Source organism: Nothoprocta perdicaria, unplaced genomic scaffold, assembly GCF_003342845.1.
Source record: "Nothoprocta perdicaria isolate Ctin4 unplaced genomic scaffold, notPer1 scaffold_0, whole genome shotgun sequence".
NCBI classification, from domain to species: domain Eukaryota; kingdom Metazoa; phylum Chordata; class Aves; order Tinamiformes; family Tinamidae; genus Nothoprocta; species Nothoprocta perdicaria.
In genome coordinates this window covers 12804397-12825937 of record NW_020454092.1, presented here as the reverse complement: position 1 = coordinate 12825937, position 21541 = coordinate 12804397, and the positions used below count along the sequence as shown (strand labels likewise).

Genomic DNA, 21541 nt, shown 5'->3' with positions numbered 1-21541 from the left:
AAACATTATCCCACACAAGCTAGTCCCTGCAATAAATTGGTTAAGCAATTTGGTCCTTACACTGAAGCAGTAAAAGGCACATTCGGTTCATCTCTTTGTCTCAAAGCAATATTTCTAGCCTGAAGTTTACCTGAAGTATTTCTTACCTGAAGTTTTGAGATTAACCTGTGCTTAGATATCTCGGTTCATTGCAATGACATGCACTTATTTGTTTACCATAAGTTATTCAGTAGGCAAAGGGTCTCTGTAGGAGGATATATTCAATAGCTACAAATTTAACAATAGTTTCTCAGTGCTGAAATCAAGCAAAATTTAAATAATTTGTCTAGTAAGTCTCACTTTTAGAACAGTTTTCTTAAGAAAGGACATGTAGGGTRGCTTCTTACATAATCTTTTCCCAAGAACGAAAAGCAACAGGACAGGCTCCAGACATTGATGAGCTCACAGATAGTTCCCAAATTAGATTTTGTCTCTAAAATAAGTTTACCCTTTTATGTAGGCAACAACTTTTTAGAATTTTTTTTTTTTTTTTAAAAAAAAAAAAAGTTAAGGAATCTTACTAAAGCTAATTGAGTGCATCAATCCAGAAAAAAAAAATCCATTAGAATAATACTACTGCAGTGAAACATCACATACAAAGTAAGTATTCTACCTTATAGATAATGAGACATAAAAAAAGAACCGAGCATTTTCTTTAAAACTTCACAGATTTTATGCTCTCAGTCTGGCTGGCTATAAACAAACAAAAACAGTAAATGCAGTAAATGCAAAAAAAACCTTTTTTTTTTTTTTTTTTTTGCATGCACAAACCCAGCACCATATATATATATTTCAAGAGGAATATATAAAGGAAGATTCCTATTTCATATGTGTTGAGCAAATAAGTCTCTAAGCTTCATGGACATTCATCCAAAGAACAGTCTCTTTAACAAAAACATTTCCTATGCATATGTACATGGACTGCAATTGCAAGCATYACAATTTTAATTCTTTTTTGGTGGAAACCCATATTGGCCAGTATGTTATAGTGCTCAGGATCAAAAATGGATTGAAAAGCTTATGAGTCATCACATTTTCCCTTTTAAAATATTGGCACATCAACTTTCTGCCAAGAATATGGAGTTCCCCTACTGTTTGAAGATTTATTAATGATCTCTAGCAGTCCAAAAAGCCCTCAGCTACTTTTTAAAAAACTATTGAATGTTGTCCAGACGTACCAATTCAAAACCACATACACTTACTATCTGCTGCTTGATTTTTTTGTTGTTGCTTTAAAGGAACGCATATAGTTTTTTTCATCCAAACACAAAGACCAACAAAAAATATTTACTGAACAGCTCTAGGTTTCCTATGAATAGAATTCTACTTTTTCTGTAAATACATTATCACTGTTTTGACTTATCTTCTATGTAAATCTAGTTTTCTATGAATTCTTTTTTCATTCTTTAAATTAAACTGAACTTACTGGGGCAAACAGTAAACTGCTCCTAACAATGCCCAACTATTCATTATTCATATCTTTTTACATTACATTCTTTTCCCAAATGATTTGGTTCATAATTACTTCCAGCTTTAGGAAATGGCCCCTTTAAAAGTACCAAACATATATGTTTTTAGGATTTCCTTTKTTTGCACAAAATAAATCACGTAATGATCCACTTCTAAGAGGCTAGAAATTCCAAGTTCAATGGTCTTTAATTTCTTTATCTGCAGAGATTGCATCTAATATAGGTATCACAAAATTAGACAAGAGAGATTCATGTTAGGAATCTTTATAAAAATTCCAAAGTATCAAAACTGAGAAAACTGTAAGAATCTAAGAATAGGAAAACAAATAATTGGGATGGCAATGACATTGCAACCAAACATGGGAAGTTGAAAAGATGAAAACAGCCTGGAAAATGGAAATAGCTGGGATTCATTTTCCTAAGTATCTCAAGAGCTTCAACAATTAGTGCAGATGGGAACCGATGAGGCAAGAGGACATGAACTAAGAGTGAAAGGAAGAAGTGAAACAGCAAGAAAACCCTCTCCAGGAAAACACCAGTGTTGCAAAGCATGTTAAGCACTGAAATAGTCCTGCAGAGAAAGGGACACTTGCTGGTGACAGACTGAATTCATTCATTTAGCCAGTGAGAAACACTCAACTCCTGTCTGGGCAGGAAGGGGGATCACGGCAATTTCTCACTTTGTCCTTTTTTCCACAGAACTGTAGGAACACAGACGGACAAATAGGAATGGAAATGGGGCACAAGTAAATCCCACAGCAGCAGGCACCAGTAAGGCCCAGCATTCCTACAAGCTTATTGCTTATTTTTACAGCGTTTAATGGCAAAGTACCACACATAGACACACGCATACTTTCAAAGCAACCTCCCGCCCTCGAAAGAAAATGAGGGGAAGGGTCTCCATTCCAGTTCTTCACTATTGGAGCTCTGAAGGGAAGAAATTTAAACAAACAGAAGTAATCCAATCTGTGCATTTCTCCCCAGCCCGAACTCCTTCCATTTTTACAGTCTTCTCAAAGTCCAGATCAAGTTTCATTTGAGTTTGCAGGGTGAAGACTGTTATTTTTGGCTTTCCTTTTTTGCCTCTCCCCCTCCTCAAGACCCCAGCGTCTTCATCTGTTATTCTGAAAGCAAAGTTTGAAGTTTGAAATCATGAATATTCAAAACCTTTGTTGCATCTCCCTTATCTACTAAATAAATGTCTAGCAAAGATGACCGTAAAAAGAATATTCCATACTTACTACATTTGCACAATATACATTTGTTATTTTAGTATTAGGCTAGCATAGTCAACCATAGTAATCTAGTAGTTAATATTTCACATTGGGAAAGGTAACAGGTTGTTTTTTTGGGTTTTTTGTTTGTTTGTTTGTTTTTTAAAGAAAAAAAAAACTTGTGTTTTTACCTATGGAAAAAATACTCATAATACCATATTATAATACTGATTAGAGAAAAACTTATCTCCAGCGTATCRAATGCTGCCCATAAGCTCAAGTGAGAGCTTCAACCCCAGACAAACCAAGTCACTCCTCCATCACTCATTCAGCAGGCAACTCTAAATCTGAMCGTTAAAAATCTTAGCTGCAGAAGCAGGGAAAGAGAAACGTCATCCTGCCTGACAAGCGGACRTTTTTCCTGCTGGTGTTTAAAAGCATCAAATTGCAAAGCTAATCACAGAAATATCTTTGAAAACAGTTCTTGGATGAGTGTGAAAAGAGGAGAGCAGCAGTTTGAGCAGTTGCTAGTTTGCCCCTCACCAAGTAAAAGGGCACGTGGGCAGCAGGAGGGCAGATCACATAAAGGCAGCAATGCAGCAGGACAGCCCCATATCACAGGGTATTAGAAATAAGAGCTTTTGACATGTACAACAATTATATTTGTCAAGTGCTAACATAGACCCAAAATAACCATCAAGGTCACTACATCAAGCATTCCTAAATTAGTAAGGGACAGAATAAAGAATGACCATGCACCCTTCACTCGGACCTCAATACATGTGCATTAAAGCCACAGCATCTAATTAATGATATAATGATCACGTGCTGATSCTCTTGCAAAATTCTCATTTCATTCAATTCCAATAATTTCTACTCAGAAAATGACTCAGGATTTGTAGTGAATGAGACCTATTTCTAGGACCCAGCCAGCCTGAGAGAACTACTACAATATAAATATTTAATAATAATAAAAGCATGCAACACTTGCCAAGCACGGATGTTGGAAAGCAACCGCAAATGTTGGCACTTGGTGGCACCTAGTAATCTGCTGGCTGAATCACTAATGTGACTGATAGCTTTAAATTCTTCAGGAACTATGGGCCCCACGAGGGTTTTAGACCTGTGAATGGTATCATATTTTTGGTATCAGGGCATTTGTCTACACAGCCAGTAAGTGCCATATTTGATTCTAACAGCTTTTTAAGTGGTATAGGGCTCTGTTGTATGGAAAACTTAAGAGAAACTGATTCAGCTACCTGTTTATAYATTTCAGGCATATTTTGTTTTAACATTTTGATTTCCATAATTATGTTATGATTGGTACAAAGACCACTAAGAAATAAGCTCCTCTTGTAGCAGATTTTGATCTGCTCTCAAAGATCCTCATTTCTTTATTAAGACTGAAAACAATTAATACAGAAACTGTGTTATCTTTAGATGCCCTGAGTGTACCATTCACGCCCTATTTTAGTACATGAACAGTCCCTACTTGGATATTTTCCAGCTTTTCAGTTATTTCCACAAAACTCTAGTACAGTAGTGTAAACATTTTCCATACCTTTCCAGGTGAAATCCATGGCAATAGCAACCTCCCCACTGGTGCAGTGAGGCACAATTCTCAAAGAAAACACTTCTCAAGGACTTTTGATAGATTTCCATTCGGAAGGAAACAAATTAGTTCCCTTACTGTCACGCCAAAAGCACAAGCACCACTGAACAGAGTCATTAAACTGCTGCAATCTGCTGCAATTGTAACAGAGTGTATTGCATGCAAATAATATGTGCTGRACACCTACAGGGTGGGAACTGCAGAAGCAATATGGATGAAAAAATAAAGATGCAAAGGGACATACCGCTATTTATTCAGACTAAATAATTTCTTTTGCATGATGTCACTTAAAATGCAAGTCAGATCATTTAAGTTTTACCACAGATCTACCTTTGTTAAAAAAATATTGTAAATCCTCCAAGTCATTACTGCAAATTATATSAACTAACAGTAAGGAACAGATTTTGAAGAAACAAAAGATTAAGAAAAAAAATAAAAAGCAAAAATCTAATTGTTGCTCCAAGTCGCATAAGATTCTCACATGCTGTCAATTAAGTGAGCTCTATAGAGTTATCATCTGTGGCAAAATTCCACTAGAACGATTACATCAAAACAACAGACGTAATGAAATTATTTCTGCCAACTAAGTCCTCAGTGCAGAACATATTACCCTTTTTAACTCTCCGGGCAGGTTTTCTTTTTTAAAAAGCAGAAAGTGCTTCCACGATGGTACCATCTTGATTCAGTGTCACAGAAAGTAATCTGAATTTCAATGATTAGCTTCTACTGAATTCACAGTATGTACTTAGGAAATGTATTTGGTATCCTGAACACATGGTAAGCTTGTAGAACATCAACAGAATCATCTAGGATTCATATGTCATCCATCGTTCTTTCTAAATAATCTTTATTTAGTATTTTTAATGACATTTTCACCTCTCCCTTGGCTCTTTTTGCTAGTGAAAAAAAAAATCATAGCATAATTCAGCCTGGAAGGRTTTTCTGAAGGTCATTCTTTCTGAAGGTCCCTTCTCCAATAGCAGAACCAATGTTTTACTAAAAAAAAAATAACACACACACACACAACTTAAAACCAACGGATAATTATAGTAAAAAGCAAACAAACAGCATGTTTTTACCCATGCAATACTTCTTTTCTTTGTTCCTTAACCTAACCTCTTGCATTTATTTTAAGCATGCTGGTTTAGGTTAAAAGCCTTTTCAGAAGCTAACTTCACGGGCGATTTGCTTTTGAAGAAAACATGTACTTTCAGAGTATAATACAACTTTTAAATACCTTTACACTTTTAAATAGTTAACAAAGAAAATATAATACCATTTTTAATAAAAATGAAGTTTTTAGTCATGCAGAGTTTTTAAGGAAAAGGTATTTTTAGGGTTTTGGAAGCCTTCCAAGAAGTTGTTCATTGGGTCTTGTACTAAACTATGAGGAGGAACAGACCATGTCTCGAAGAGCTATAATCTAAATAGATAAAGACAGCATAAAGACAGTGAAGGAGAGAAAAGGGATGTAGCACAGGCATAATGAAAAGGAAGATTCAGTAGAACCTCCTATGAGTAACAGAGGAAAGGACAATGAACACAGGAGGAAGAGGGAGAGCAAGGCTGAAGCAGTGGCTTAGAGAAGACCTACTGGTTTCAGAAATGCCAAACATGGGCAGCCAAGAGGTGTCTGTGTTGTAAAACTACCAGCATTATGAGTTAAGTAGCATGAAAGAAAATTATTCTGCTGAAAAAACTAAAACTTTTTCCCCTACTTACACCCCAAGACAGTAATTTAAAACAGATCTCCACAGTCTTATCATAATCTCTTGGCTTTGGCTTCCACACGCATAAAATTGAAGAGAATACATCATTTTATCCCATGGTGTGGTAAAAATGAATACACTTCTGTCTGTAGTTCCCAAGGATGCCACGATACCGAAAACTCCAAAGAAATAGGTAGTTCTGCGACCAGCACAAGTTGCAAACAGCAAACAACTCTCAGTCAATACAATAAATAAGAGAAGACACATTGACCAGCTAAACACCATTCTTCCTGCACACCGAGGTACTGATCCTTTAGAAAACTCAATATTCTCTTTTTCTTGGACATGAACATTCCACATTTTTTCCCTATTAAACTCAACTGCAGTAAAATATGTACCCTCTTTATTCAATAAAAGATGGACCTACCTACCTAGAGGCCCTCTCATTCACTGCCCACTACAATCCCTAGCACTCATATAAGGCTTTTATTCCACTGTGAATATTTTCAAGCTGTTTAGCAAGATTGAATTTAAAATTTTAATATTGCACCCAATAAATACAACGAAACTACCTAAAATATCAAGCACGGTTTTTATATTAATGTGAAACATTGTACAGTGCATGCAAACTCAAGCCATTCAAGGCCACTGGAGCACTTCAGTGTCTTGCTTAAGTAGCAGAGGCAAAAGACTTCTAGCAGGCCTTCTAATACCAAAATTTTGCTGTGTCTCTTGACCTCAGAAATAGAGTAACTAGTGACCTCTAGTGTCTACAAGTTCAGTCTCAATTTGACCAATTATGGTAAAAAGCAGAAGAGTCTTTCATGTTGGATACCAACTTTCTGCACTCTTTTTTGCTACATAGCAAGTGGTCGTTCCTGTTACCTGACTTTGAGGTCCTTTGCACTCTAACTTACAAAYAAAAGTAATCCTATCAATTTCTAAACAACCAAGTGTAAAGGAATCATGAACTCCTAACACTTCAATGAACTGCAAACTCATATTTCTACTGCTTTCAAATTCTTAATAATTTTTTTCCTCATTTGGAAGATCAACAGTAGGATATCTAGGGCAGAGAGAGAGAGATATGGCTTTAGGTGGTCATTAATTCCTTAATGATTGATCAAGAGGCTATTACTGTCACAATCCAAGGCAGCTGAGCCTAGCAAGTAAGAAGCTGTAATACTGTCCCAGATCTTGGTTGTTCCACGTAGGAGTACATGGTCCAGGAAGCCATCCAAAAACAGTGTCCAAATGACAAGTTGTTTGCAGCAGAAATCTGTGAATATAGAAACAAAGACAAGTCCTACCGTTTTACTTACAATTTTGAGTCCAGGTTCAGGAGAAAGCCCAGTTTGTCATATTCTGGAAAACAAAAGCAAGGGACATAATATCATAAAAACTGCAAATGTCTCCTCTGCAAATGGTACCAGAAGCAAAATGCAGAACACTCTTATAGAAGGGCAAGAAATACTTCTTACTAAAAATAGCTGCATCATCAATTTCAATTGTGAGCAGCTGTTATCATAGATTGTCAAAGGTATTACCAAATTCTTATTTCTGAGTGTCCATTTCTGAGTGTCCAGGATGTGTGGGCCATTTGTAAACAAGGCTACCACTGAAATATGACATGCAACTGCATACAAAGTTTTTCTGCTTGCAGTCAAAATCATTTTGCCAGTAATCTGTACAAGCAAGACTCCTCCTAGTTCCTGCAATGGCAGAGCTTTTGAACTCTTGACTCAGTCTACTCCAACTCACTACTTTGTGATCGAGTATTGCTTACGGTGGCATTCAAAAGGAAACGATAAAGTTTGAGTTTGTGTTACTTAGAGACAGACAGAAGAGTTACAGGTATTCYCAGTGAATTCACAGTGAACTCCTGCGTAAGTATCTCTGAATACATTGTAATCTCATAAATCAAACATTCTATGCAAAAAACAAAGCTCTGAAGTCACATAAGATGCACAGCAAAAACTAAAGCCACTCCTTTCTCTTGCTTGTCCACCACGACACAGGGGCTTCTGCTGCACGTTGACCAGGCTCTTCTCTCCTACTGCCATGACAAGGCACTCTGGTCACCCTTCTGTCCTACATGCGAAGATATTCATTCAGGGCAAATGTATGCTGGAACTTTTATTAATCTCTTCCTAAAATATCCATCCTGAACAAAGAGCAACATAGAAAGAAAAAAATAAATAAAAAATAAAAGCTACAATCATTGACCAATCTGTCATCATCCTAATTCCACTCCAACTAACTTATCCTACTTCCCAAGAGTCCATACAAGAAGAGATGCAATACAAGAGACCTCGCCTCGTAACTACAGAGCAGCATCCTGGGCTTCCTACCCACCAGCATTTTACTGCAACCAAAGCACCAGAAAACACACCCTGGACTGTCACCCCTCCATCACTGTGACGGTGACCTTGCAGGTGTCACACACATATGACCTGCTGGTGAAGCCTACACAAACTCCTGCAGGTAAAGGAACCCCATCCTCACTGTCGGACACYTCATGCTTGCAGGGACTTCTGGACACAACTGCATTGCTGCTGCCTCACCTTACAAGGCACAAGAAGCTACAGGCTCAGCTGACAAAGTGGCAGAGTAGTATATACAGAAGCACCGCACCAGAAGAACATGGGAAATTAATTCCACCATGCTCTTTAAGACCAAGAGGTMTCCACAGGTCAAAAACATGATGTATTTCTACATTTCAGGGAAGATCAGAATTGCATAAGAACCTAGTAACTGACAATAATTTCATAATAAAGCATGTAATGATGATTATACAAACAGAAGTACAGCCAAGCATAGCAATTTCTATAAATGATGCAGAGTCTGTGCCAAATTCAATGTTGGCATAAACATGAAAATTTCTTCCAAGCATCCAAAAGAAATCCAGCCACCAGACAGCAAATGAGAAATACGTGGTCTAGGATCTACAGACTCCATACAGACCACCCAGACAACCACAAAACACAATGTACAGCATTAGTCACAAGTTTTAAAATTGTATTTTATATCTTCAGCCATATAGTTACACACAAACAAAATGGGGAAAAAAAATCTCCGCCTATTTTATTAATCTGAAATCAACAATTCAGGGATTAARTTGGCTCAGTAGTTTTAGCCTTCCAACCATGAGCTCTGTTTTAAGTACATTACTCACAGGTGATTTCAGCAATGATCCAAGCACTAATTCCTTAACATCTAGCTACTCAGAAACACAATACGAATAATTTTGTCCACAAAACCTGAAAATGTATTCCAACTTTTTAAGAGGATGGGCAATATACCRCAGCTCTAATTCTTTCTGTATTTCATTGGGAAACACAAGACAGGCAGTACAGGAGGCAAGGCAGAGGCTTAGTTCTAACTAGTTTAGCCCAAAGAAATCATTATAACACTTGGGAGACAGAAGTCCTATCAGGAATAGTTCAGACCACCCTGATACATTTCATCCTGTCCAGGGCAGCTCAGTCTCTGCAGAAGGGAGGCCTCTGAGCAGGGATGCAGTCAGTGTTCACATGCAAGGTCCCTGTCTGTGGCAAAGGCCGGGTGAAATGACTTCTCCTGCAATGAAACAGGGTCAAACCCCTTGCATACGCCTTGAACTGGGAAAACACACATGGACTGCRTTGAAAGTTCAGCCAATTTAAAGCAACTCTATCAGAACTCAAGAGACGAGAAAGAGTTAGCGAAAGAGTCACATGCAACGGATCACTTGTAAAGGATAAAAGAAAAAGGTTTCTTCCACATTCAAGCAAATCCTGCTCAGGGCTACAAAGCAGCAGTGAAAGTACTAGACAAACAAGGATTTATGCTGCATCCCTTCCTTCAGATTCTCASTTTAACCTACTTGGTGAAGGAACACAGCTATGAAACCTATTTTCTACAGCTATTTAAATAGCTGCAGAAAAAAATCATAATTGTGAGGCCAAGATCAGGAATAGCAGCACTGAGATCACCTGGGCTCCCCAGTCTCATCCCAGCCTGCCTGCTCAGACTGCCCATTCTCTCCCATCAATGTTCCCCTTTCCTCCTTGCTCCTATTTCCCTCTTTGGAACACAGGTGTAACAGCTTTTCCTGCAGGCTGCCTACCTGGTGCCAGGGTGTGTTAGATCCCTGAGTGTGTTAGTCCTGGGCCCAGGCCTTTGGACCTCTCTCTGCCCCCAAAATACAGGGAGCAAACAGATTCCATAGATGTAACAGAAACTCAGCTTAGTCCTAGCAGCCCAGCCCTAGGTCATGCCTAGCCACCCAACTTGCTGTAGAGCTATCGGGGCATTTTAATTACCAACAATGTGTGTCAAAAATGAAATTTTTTCAAAGGCTTAAAACAGTCAAGATTATGTTTCTCATTTCCCCAGGAACTTACTTGATGCTATTCCTTCTTCCACCTAGAGATCCAGTATGAAAACATGTAAAGAACATTTTAGAAGAGATAAAATGCTTTTAAAATGTTGCCAAAACAACTTTTTTTTTCCTTATTTCCCCCCCTTAGAAAAAAAAATAACTTTCAAATTTTACGACAACATCAGAAATACGAAACAGGCTGACTCCAGCACAGAACATTTCAGCTTGAGCAGTTAAAATTTGACAATATGCTAAACAGAGGAGAAAAAAATAAAAAAGAGAGAGAAAAGAAACTCTATTGGAAGTAGTAGAGCAATTCAACATAGGTAGCAAAATTTGGAATTTCACATCTATTAAGACTGAAATTCAAATCTGTGGGTTAATGGCAGAGGGAGTCAGTCCAGTCACAAACCTATGCATGCCCTGGTGACACTCGAAATCATGAGGATTCTMCTCAGTGCTTCAGATTTAGCAGCAAAAGGAAATAACTTCCCAGCTCTATACCTTCGTTTTCTTTACCCTGTAATTCTTGATTAGGGCCTCCAAAGACATCTGGCCTGGCTTTACAGCCTGTAGAAAGCAATACACCAGAGAGGGCTCCTTCATTAGACACTGCAACTACATTTTTCATTCCCCAGGCACAGGAAGAACAAATAAGCAATCACTTGCTGATAGTGCTGTACGAGGTCATCCATCAGGAAGGTCTCCTGCCTGCTTGTCTTACCTCCAAAATAGGTAAAATAAAACAAAAAGAGGTCATTCTAGTGTATTGCATTTTGAAAGGCTCTGGTTACCTTGACAAAGACTGTACAAATCTTGAAATATTTTTCATAATAAAACTATAGCAACCTCCACGGATAGAAAAGGAACCAAATGCTTTAAGCCAGATTTATGAAGGGCTCCAAGGCTCCAATAGGAGGGTGAAAAATTTCCTCTTATGAACTGAGTATGCCCCYTTTTTTTTCTCCCCTCCCAAGGAGTCATCTGTTTAAAGCCAGTCTGCAATTTTGCTAAATACACAGTTATTTCTTTTACAGTCATGTATTCAGTTGGCTAATGGAGCCAAAACTGACCTACTGAGTCTTCCAAGAGAATCTTATTTTAGAAAATGTATCACGTTTCCTAATAAAAGTCAAGAACAATATTAACAAAATGGTAATCTACATTGGCTTTTAGCGACCTACAGGACGTACTGCCTTGATGTGGAGAGATGCCACACAGTACAGAAAAATCCCATTAAAATACTTTTACTTCAAGGTATTCCTTAGTCCTCCTCTTGGCATGTGCACATGGACTGCTTCACAGCTGTATTTTCAATTGGAAGTCTAGGGCACAGACGAGAGGAAGATAGATGATGATACAGAACACACTGGCAAAGTCAAGTGAGGACTATGCAATCAATRCATGACCATAACTGGCAAAGATTCAAGCAGCTCCCACAGTCTACAAGTCAAAAAAATAAAGAACGAAGTAGAGCTTCATTAATCAAAAATGAAAAAGGAGATTTTTTCTGCAGAATAAAATCGCTAGAATGAGTGGGAAAAGCACGACATTTTACATGTATTCTCTACTTGGAAGGAATAAGGACGGGGAGGGGAGAAAGCGCCCACCCTGACCACGTACTGTTAAGACAGCCAGAAACCTTCTAAAAATAATTTCCCCAAAGAAAAAGCTCAGAACTTCAGCAGAAGGGATCACAACAAACAACACACTATTAAATAAGAACAAACTTAAAATCTCAACTGATTAACAGACCATCATTCTAAGTTTAGCATCCGAAAGCATGGCCTTTCAYGTGGAGTTTCACAAGAAAGTGAGCCTCATTTCCACAAGGACTTTTCACTAGCACATTAGCTTCACTAGATATGTTGCTCTAAATGAGATTCTTAAAAAAAAAAAAATTTCTTTGCATAAGTCAAGCTAGTCAAGGGTTAAGAATAAAATTGGAATAAATAAATGAATAACCAACAACAAGCAAATGAAAATACTCAAACAGCTTGAGCAAAAGTTTTTGCATGGCAAGAGAATCATTCAAGCTGCACTGACAGCGAGAAAAACTGCTATACTGCTATATATTCCAAAATCCTAGTATTTACAGGAAGCAGATTAGCAGATTAGGAAGTTTTACCTTTGGGGCACTTTTATCCTAATGAGGTTCTGAGAAGAGAAAACAAACACAAAAATAACAAAAATAAAGACTTACTTGCTCTCAAACAAGGGAGATAGAAAAAAAAAAAAGTCTTCAACAAAAATAGCAAGGTTATATCTTTGACTGTGGAGGTCGAGTATTTGATTTGCCATCAAGAAAGTAAAGTAATAGGGGAAGAGGGAAGAAATAGAGAGTACAAGCTGTCTATGGCAAACAAATGAAATCTAGTCTACTCAAACCCCCTCTGTGTCCTGCTTAATGTCTTCTCAGTTCAGAGCACGCCACCATCCTTTCTGAACTAGTTTCAGCTGAAACACTAGCACAAACAGCACATGAAACACTCATTTGTGCTGCTCAAACTTTATCTTTCCAAGGAAGTGGCAGTTGAGAAATGGATCACAAAAATGTGGTCTCATGAAGTCTAGACCACAGCATGAAATTCAGACAATTCAGTCTCGCTCCAAGCATATTTTTTTTGCCATGTGTTCATCTATGAACCAGCAGTTAAGCTCAACAGCTAGACGATTTTCCAGACACCTAGTTTGGAAAGTTTTACCCAGAGTCACCTAAAAAGMGTGATGAATCCGAGATGCATCAGGACAGATTTCAGGCATCTCTGACAACTGAGAACCGTACGTGGGAGAAAGAGGGAAGGTGACAACTCAGATGGAAATCCACAGTGAATTCAGAGAAAACATGAAAATACAGAAGCTTTGACAAGACATTGCTCTTTACACGGTACGATTCTCAAAGATCAGCTCTGAGGTGTTGTTCAGTATTCAGATAAAAGTCAGTGTGTGCTAGTTTAAAACAGCATGAAATCTTAGCAGGGACACCATTATCCGTAGCTGTTCAATTCTAACACAAAGGTTTATGATTTTGTTGTTGTAAAGGATGTTGTTTTCACCCCTTCTTACCCCGACCTAAAACATCACCTACTAGGAATGGCCGGGCCTGGAGCTGCCATTGTTTCTTTGAGTTCTTTCTGGGCTCTCTCTTTTCCTGGGTCTGCAGCAAGGTGAGGTGGGACGGACAGCGGGACCACAAGAGCCACAGTTTTTCTCTCTCTCCTTCCTGTTCAACAAGGAAAGCTATCCCTCAGTTGGATAGACACCACACATCTTCACATCTTATTATACATATTAGTTTAGAGCAAGCTTAAGTTTCTAACAAAGTTAATATAAAGTACTAAATATGAAGGCAGTAAACACAGCTCTTTCAAACATTTTTAACCTCCTTTCCCTCCTATCTCTTTAGTGAAGAACTCAATCTTTTTGCAGTGAAATGGTGTACTAGAGGTTAAATTTTACTCTCTTTCTYGTAACAAATTCAAACTTGAGTTGTAATGTATAAGCAAAGCAGGGCAAAGACCAATGTTTTTAAAACAGACCCAGACAGTCTGCTTACATTAGCTTTGTCTCCCACCTTCCATATTAACAGTACTCCAAAAGACACTATCAATTCAATTTATGTTTCATAAGTAATTTAACTATCCTATTAGTAGCATCATGACACAATATTTGTGGCCAACTCCATAGAAACCCTAGTCTTAGCTATTGCTAAGGGTAATTTTGTCTTTGAATTAACTTGCAGGCAAACAAATATGAGGAAAAAAAGTAGATAATATTTAAAAGTTTCACTTTGGATCAGATTGTGGTCTTTGCTGCACCAACATGAATCCAGCAGTGAGGATAAACCAATTCAGGCTTACTCACCTGTGATCAGAGTAAAATATTCCTCTGAATTTTATTTACAGGTTTTGTATTTCAGACCTATGCAACTCCCTTGTTACTTCTGAAGACTAAAGAAACCCCTACATAGTAGGGAAGGGGGCAGATGACAACTCCCTTTCATAAGACTGACATCCAGTATTAGGAAGGGAGTTAAGAGAGGTTCTCTTCCCCCGACCAAAGCGCTGCCCATTCCGCGGTCAGCACTCTAAGTCACTCCCCCATCGGACCGTGCACCCACAACAGAGCAGTTTGCAGGTTTGAGAGACTAACGTTTGGACAGCAGAAAGCATTTGGGGATGCTGTACATAAAGCAGGTTGCTACTACTAGCTCTAAGATTAGTACATCAGGAGTGGGTTGAGGCTTCACTGTTAGTGTCAGGCAGCAGGGGCTCTTTGGTACTGTGCAGGCAGCAGACAGGTGCTATGTTGGAAGGCAGCAAACTCCCCATGAAACTAAGAGGTCAGACTAGCAAACAAGGTTTTAAAAAAATCTTCACTTGGATTTTCTGATAAGAGAAATCTAAGTGCTAGAGGACTTTCAGTTTTAAAAGCAATTCGTAGCCTCTTCCTGGCGCCCCACATATCATTGCACGCATCCTACGAACTGCGTTTTATCCACTATTGTGCTTGTTACAGGATATGCCTTGGCTACAGCCCATGTATTACAGACAGCCACATGGATAGTTACTGGTTTCATGAAGTGCCTCGAGCACAAAAGAACTTTTGATTTTTGATTCAATAGAACTCAAGGTAGTGCTCAGGTTCCAAAGGAAATATGGTCAGGCCGGCTTTGCCCTGGGGTTCAATAACGCCGGTTAACCTCCACAAAAAGCGAGTTTCCAGCCCTATTTGTTTAGCTATAGATCTTTCGCCTTCTTCTTCCTGGAAGCATTCCTGATGTCTTTCCTCAAATAACTCAACTGTTTGTTTAGCTGAGAAACTCTCCTAGTAGTATGGAACAGTTTTTCCTCAGTTGGTGGCTGACATCATCTTAATGCTTTTCACATGAGACAAGAAACATGGGCTGTGCCCCTAGCCCACGCAGTGGGTGCAGGCCACCAGACTGACTAGTGGAAGGGGTCTCAAATTTTAGTCTTTGTGTCACATTAAGACCCTTCCTACTTGCCTGCCCTTAACAAAGGGCCCAGTTGTTCAGTTTATTGCCAGATGTGCGACTCAGTTACCTGCCTCCCAACATGGCTACCATGTCCAGCTACGCAGAAGCCTTTTCAGGAGGTGGGAGAGAGAGGAGGAGAAGGCAATGTTGTACCTGAGCCTATCGTATGTCCAACGGAGTCAAAGGAAAGAACCACTGAATCTGTAACACAAGAGTACAAGTTCATTGTCCCCTTTTTCTTAACGCTATTTCTTGCTGTAGCGCACAAATAAATAAATTAGCCCAAATTTGCAGGTAATTTTAGTGCTACTGGTGCAGAAATGGTGAACCCCAGAGGGGCGGGAAGGGCAGGACTGCAAGTCCTCGTACTTGCCCCCCAAAAGCTGGGCTGAGCAACACCCCATGGTCGTTACAACGCACAGAAGTGACTAGTCACTTGGAGGGGTTTCTTGCAGTGCTCTACATTCCCTTTCAATTTACTGAAATAATCCCTCGTGCCATGTTCCACCAGGCAAGAGAGCAGCTTCTTCRGCAATCAAACAGTAAGCATCTAACAAATGCAGAGCACTGCAATACGCTGGAGACACACAGCGTGATTACTCAATGAAGTAGCTACTATTTGCTTAGATGTAAAATGAAAATATTTTCAAACAAGGTTGGTATTGCGTTACCAAAATTGAATTATAATCTGCTCATCTGCTAGACTAGAAAGCTCTTTATCAAGTTTATTATCATTTTCTTGTCCYATTATGGTATTCCCCTATTAATATCACTCCTGCCCTGGTATTCTGTTTGCTAGGCCAAGTATGTWGGCCATGTTGAACATTGGTGATGTTCTCACCATCAGGCATGATTTCCACCTCAAACACTCCAGTGCTCCCCATCTGAATGCATTTCTCTTTATTGATATTCCTCATCTTTGCGATAAGCAGCAGGCGTCCCAAGGRTCAGTCAAAGTGAAGCTTTCTGCTCAATAACTTTTTATTTTACACTCCAAGGATGGCATCAGCCCTTTGAGCTATGGCCACAGCAACAGCTTTTGTTCATCACCCACCACCCAAGACTTAGAGTCCATTCCAGYGGAGCCCACTTTCATAGCTGTAGTAATATTCTTTGCTTTCACCTGGTCCAAAGTCATTCAGATCCCATGATTAGTCATTCATGTTACTCATTATATACAGCTCTCAACCTATACACTGGAATGAGGATTTCATATTCTTTTCCCAGCAGAGCTGCTACACGTTAAAAGAGTCTCAATTTCTCCGTGTTTTTTCCAGATTTGTTTTTACTTGAGACAAACCAASAATTACTTGTCTCATAGTTAGCTGCTCATTTTGATCCCCTTTCCAAACTGAAAYGGAGACTATTGAACTCCACAACCAGAGGAGCTTAGAACTGGAAATAACTTTCCGATGGACAAAACACAGGRAAAAGCAAAGTAACATGACACAATGAAGATTTCTATGCAAAGAGAAGCTTTATACTGACATAGCTGCAGAACTGCCCCTTCTCTTGGGCAGAATTCCTTGGAAGAGTGAAAGAATTCACGAAAGCTTTTCCTTGCTTTCAGGCCTAAGCAGAGACCCATTTGCCCCAGCAGCTGCCTGGCTGCAGGCTCGTAGCACAAGGTCCCATGGCCACCGGACCGAGCGGGCCCAGGTGAGAACTCCAGCTGCGTCACCCTGCGTTTGGGCCAGGTACCATCGCGGTCACAGTTACCACGTCCCAGCTGACTGTAATTTGACAACAGATCTGACCCCTTGGGGTGTCTATATTGCACCTTGTGCTTATTTCCCAATCTTACAAATTCAAAAAGGAAGAGCGAATTTTGGAAATAAACACGGCAAAACTGTTCATTTAATGGGATTTAAAATTTTTTTTTAAGGTAAGTCTGTTCCATCTCATATACAACACGGTGGTAGTTATATTTCTTTTTAAAGATTATAGCCTCAAAATTTTATTCCAATAAAAATAAAAATCCATCTGGACTTAACAACTGTATTTCCTCTTTGGGGAGCACAATTCAGACATCTTTATGTTATTCTAAATATCAAGGGGCTTAATTCATTTTAACCATGTTAAATTCGTCTGCCATCAATTAATTCTGAACAACCTCTGTGGGGTTCTACTTTCAAAAAAACCATTGAGACTTTTATCAGCACAAAGCATTGCTTTATAGTTTATGCCAGATTTAAGCATTCGTTTTTCCCAGTACGTCTCCCGTTCAAACRCTGGGCATTGAATATTAGGACCTGTCTAAGAACGGCTGAAAAGAATTGCAATCACCAAATTAACACCGTTACTGCAGCCTGCAACAATCGTATAATGTTTCAGTCCCTTAGTTGAGGATATAACATTATCTTCCTCCCCAAACCAAGAAAAGTTACAGGCATAGGCAGCATGCGACTTCCCTTCTCCATGAGACCGTTAGTTTCACAACTTCAACAGCAAATTCCCTAAGACTAACCTGTTTTACAATAAATTCCCCTCCCTGGGCAAGTGATTTCACAGACCTGTTTTAAAACACTGTGTTTATTTCTGGCATTAAGCTGTAAAAGGCGGGGAAGGCTGAGAAGGTGACTATCACATGTTAACCTTTTCCCACCCAAACAGCTATTCACATTCAGCCAAGCTCAATGCAACTAGCTATTTTGTTGGGAATTTCACGGAGATAGGCATTTCCCTGGTGCAAACTTGATTTATTAGCAAAGATATCAAGTCCTGTTTCTTTGAAGACAGCTAGTTTGCTTCTAGCTACAAACTCCTTCCAGCCACTACTCAGTTCTAAATCCTCCTGGTTTCTAGACTGTGCTTCAGAGCCAAGTGCGTGCTCAGACCGCGTGCCGTGCCCTTCCCCATCCCCGGTTCCTGTTTCCAGGTCTCTCTTGCTCATCTTTTACAGGCAAATAAAACTTAATAAGACACAACGCAAAACCCATCCCCTTGCTTTAAGTGCCAAGAGATGCTAGTCCGAGGGGCACCTTCCTAATGTTTCAGCTACCTCCTTTCTTAGAGGAGCTCGAGTATTTTTCCTTCCACCCTCCTAAGCGGAGGGCAGCCCCGCACAGCGGGCGCCCCGTGACACCGGGCAGGCTGCCAGCTCCGGGTGGCACACAGCACGGTGCCAGCCTCGCAYATCTGCTTCCACGTTAGCTACAGGCAGGTCTGCAGCGCCTGCAGCAGTATAAATGAGAAGGAAATCAAGAGACAGCACAGCCCAAAGGTAGCTCTGCGCTGATTCAAACCATCAGAAGAGGTAAGGACGGCACAAGCACTCGGTGAAAAGGCACTCGGTGCCTGCTGTAAACACTTCCAAGACTTCACCAGCACCAGAAGTTGAACCAACAAGTCTAAGAAGAGCAACCCAAATTCATCCTCCCACAGTCACTGTGGAGCACAGAGCAGTGGTACTAGAGCCCAGCCTAGGGGAGCTCACTAGCGTAGAATAAAGGCAAATATCCAGTTCTGTTCGGGTACCAGGAGCTCCACAACACGTGTCGTGCACAGACTCACTGATGCTCTGGGAATCAACTCACTCTGCTCCAACAGGCTCCAAATACAATGTGCAACTGAACTTGCTTTTAAGGAATACACCTGGATTCTGTTCCGAGGTAGTAAATCCTGCAAATCTGAGATGGTTCCAGCTGAAGCTCTGTGCTCCAGGCAGAGCCGCGAGCAGCGCGGGGTCAGCACTTCACACCACGCGTGGCTGCTTAACTACCAACCTGCGCAGGACCAGCTCCTAAATCCCTGCTGCCCATGTGGGCTTCCCCAACTCACCTAAGACCAAGCACTAGGACTTTCCCACACTGTCCTACACAAATTCCCACACAAATACTGTCCCGGCTTTGCTTTACTCACTGAGGACAACGACGGTGCARAATACAATGTGAAAATAAGTGGCAGCACTCAGAAGAGCAAGTTTAAGTCCTGAAGGGCCAAACTTCATCTGTAGGCCCTCTTACCTATGTGCTGTTTCAGAACTGCAATTAAGACTTCTATAGTAAGTCCCTCTGAAAAGTCTTTTTTGTCTTTTATGGATTCTCACTACAAGGATTTGCAGATACTTGTCTATTCACACCATAAACCAAACAAACTGAACTAATAATTCCTCTTATCCTGATTAAAAAAAAAATACAGACTTTAGCAATAAACCACCTTCCCTGGGGGAAGTTAGGGGGGAGGAAATCAGTAAAAAAGATTGCATGCTGCTTTGGAAGTGGTCCTGAGAAACCACAAACCATTTGTCCCACAAGAGCTATAAGAGTTTAATAATAAAGGCTTAAACACAGCCTCATATCACATACCAGAACAGTAATACACTACACAGACCAAGCAAATGCAGAGTACAATAAGACGCTTCAATGAAAGGGACACGTTTTGGCACATCCTCCTACAGAGAGTCAAGCTGTCTCACCTGCACAATCCTGTCAAGCTGCTCACTCTGTGTCCCTGCTTTCCAGATCCTCTCCTGGTCTCCTACAGAATTCTAAGTTATATTTAATAACATATAAAGCAGCTTCTACCAGCAGAACTCAATGACAGACCAAGTATCCTGCAGAGCTCAGCACTTTAAATAAGGGTGGCATTTGTAGTAATTCCATTGACAAATACAGTTTTGATCCAGAATAAGAATAAAATTATCTTTTCAAGTGCTATTTTTTTTTTAAATAAAGAATTAAGGATCATCCCTTGGGAGAAGGGTCTGTCATTCAACTGTCCCTCATTTTCAGCTGAGCAGTGAAAAGGAGAGACTCAAACACCTCATTAGGTACCAACATTTTGTCAGTAAAATGGGCAGACTTCCCATTTTCCTATGCAAACCTACGGGTATGTAGCAGGAACGCTTTTCAGAAACAGTGCAGCACTGGACCTTTATCATGGTCCTTTTATTCAAAGGGAATCTTGGGTTCCCTCTCCCCCACACAGAGCTCAAGCATTCCTACCTGGGCATTTAAGTAATTCATCTGCACACAGAAACCCAATAAAGTTTTAAAATTAAAAGCAAAATCAAAACAAAACTACGAGCACCTGAAAAGTATTTTAGCTAGAAGCAATGACAATACATTTCAATAACAATGGGACCTATACACGTATAAGCATACACATAAAACATTTACCTGAAACTAGAAGCTGAATCTCTAGAGTTGCTATTGTTACACTTTAGTGACAATGACTTTAAGTCTTTACATTCACTAGATACATTACATATTAAATCATGTGATAGTGTCCATCATAAGTGACCCAAGAGAAAACTATTTCCCAGATCCAGCTCCATGTTAATACTCCCCCTTTAATCTACAGGTGCCACCAACATTCTCGTCTGTATCTAATTGCTTAAAATAATTAAAGGCACTCCAGAGCAGCAGCTCTTCATCCAAATTAGCCCGTTATCTTCTGCTCTGATTCAGACCTAAGCTGCAGCCCAGGCTCCTGAGAGCTCACCTGCTTTTTCCAAAATTTGCTAGACAGTTTGATAAAAGGTATTAGATGGGCCTAAGAATCTATAAATTCTGTAAGAACGTCCAAAGAGCCTGACTGAGCTGAGGCAGCAYGATCCCATCCGCCGTACGAAGGGGAAAAAGAATCCTGCCTGGTGTMAAACTATTAAACTAAAGAAAAACAGTCCCAAACACACAATTAATATCAGATAAATCTGGAGACAAAAATATAAGCAGACCTCACACACACAAAAAAGACAATGTTCTAATTCATGTGCTTTTTGCTTTTTGTTCCAGAGAAGTGGCAAATAGATTCTCTGATTTCCCCCAACCTAAGAGGCAGCCTATTTTATGGATTGCTTTCTGAATGCAGCGTATTTGAGTATTCCTGCCTGCACTTATAAGTTACTTGTCAGGATATCCTGATTTCCCAGTGCTGTTTTACTTGCTCAAGATAGGTTTAGGTAAGAGTCCATTCYCTCGCTCAGCCTTATTATAAACACCATCCTACTAGTTTACTAGCTCCTACTTTTTCACAAGYGTGGCTTTCCCCGCTCCTCAGTTGCATCAATCCTGCTAACATTTTCTTCCGTAGTTCAGTGGATTCTTCTCACTTCTCTGCTTTCTCTGAACCCCGCAAGGCTCTGGTTAAGSGCAGCAGCTATGAGCACGTCTTTCGGTGCCACTGGCCCACA

The 21541-nt window shown here is 39.8% G+C and overlaps 1 protein-coding gene across 4 annotated transcripts in view; it reads right to left on the bottom strand.

The window, feature by feature from the left end:
* ST3GAL3 (ST3 beta-galactoside alpha-2,3-sialyltransferase 3) overlaps positions 1–21541 on the bottom strand; it is a 164218-nt gene that overhangs the window by 115887 nt on the left and 26790 nt on the right. For 2 of the 4 annotated variants that reach the window (XM_026033328.1, XM_026033351.1), the window contains exons 2-4: positions 15559–15606; positions 13495–13629; positions 7366–7408 (exon numbers count right to left, since the gene is read on the bottom strand). In XM_026033328.1, coding sequence (XP_025889113.1) covers positions 7366–7408; positions 13495–13629; positions 15559–15606 — 226 coding nt within the window. The remainder of the gene's footprint in view (positions 1–7365; positions 7409–13494; positions 13630–15558; positions 15607–21541) is intronic. The other 2 variants (XM_026033334.1, XM_026033342.1) reach the window with 2 other exon arrangements.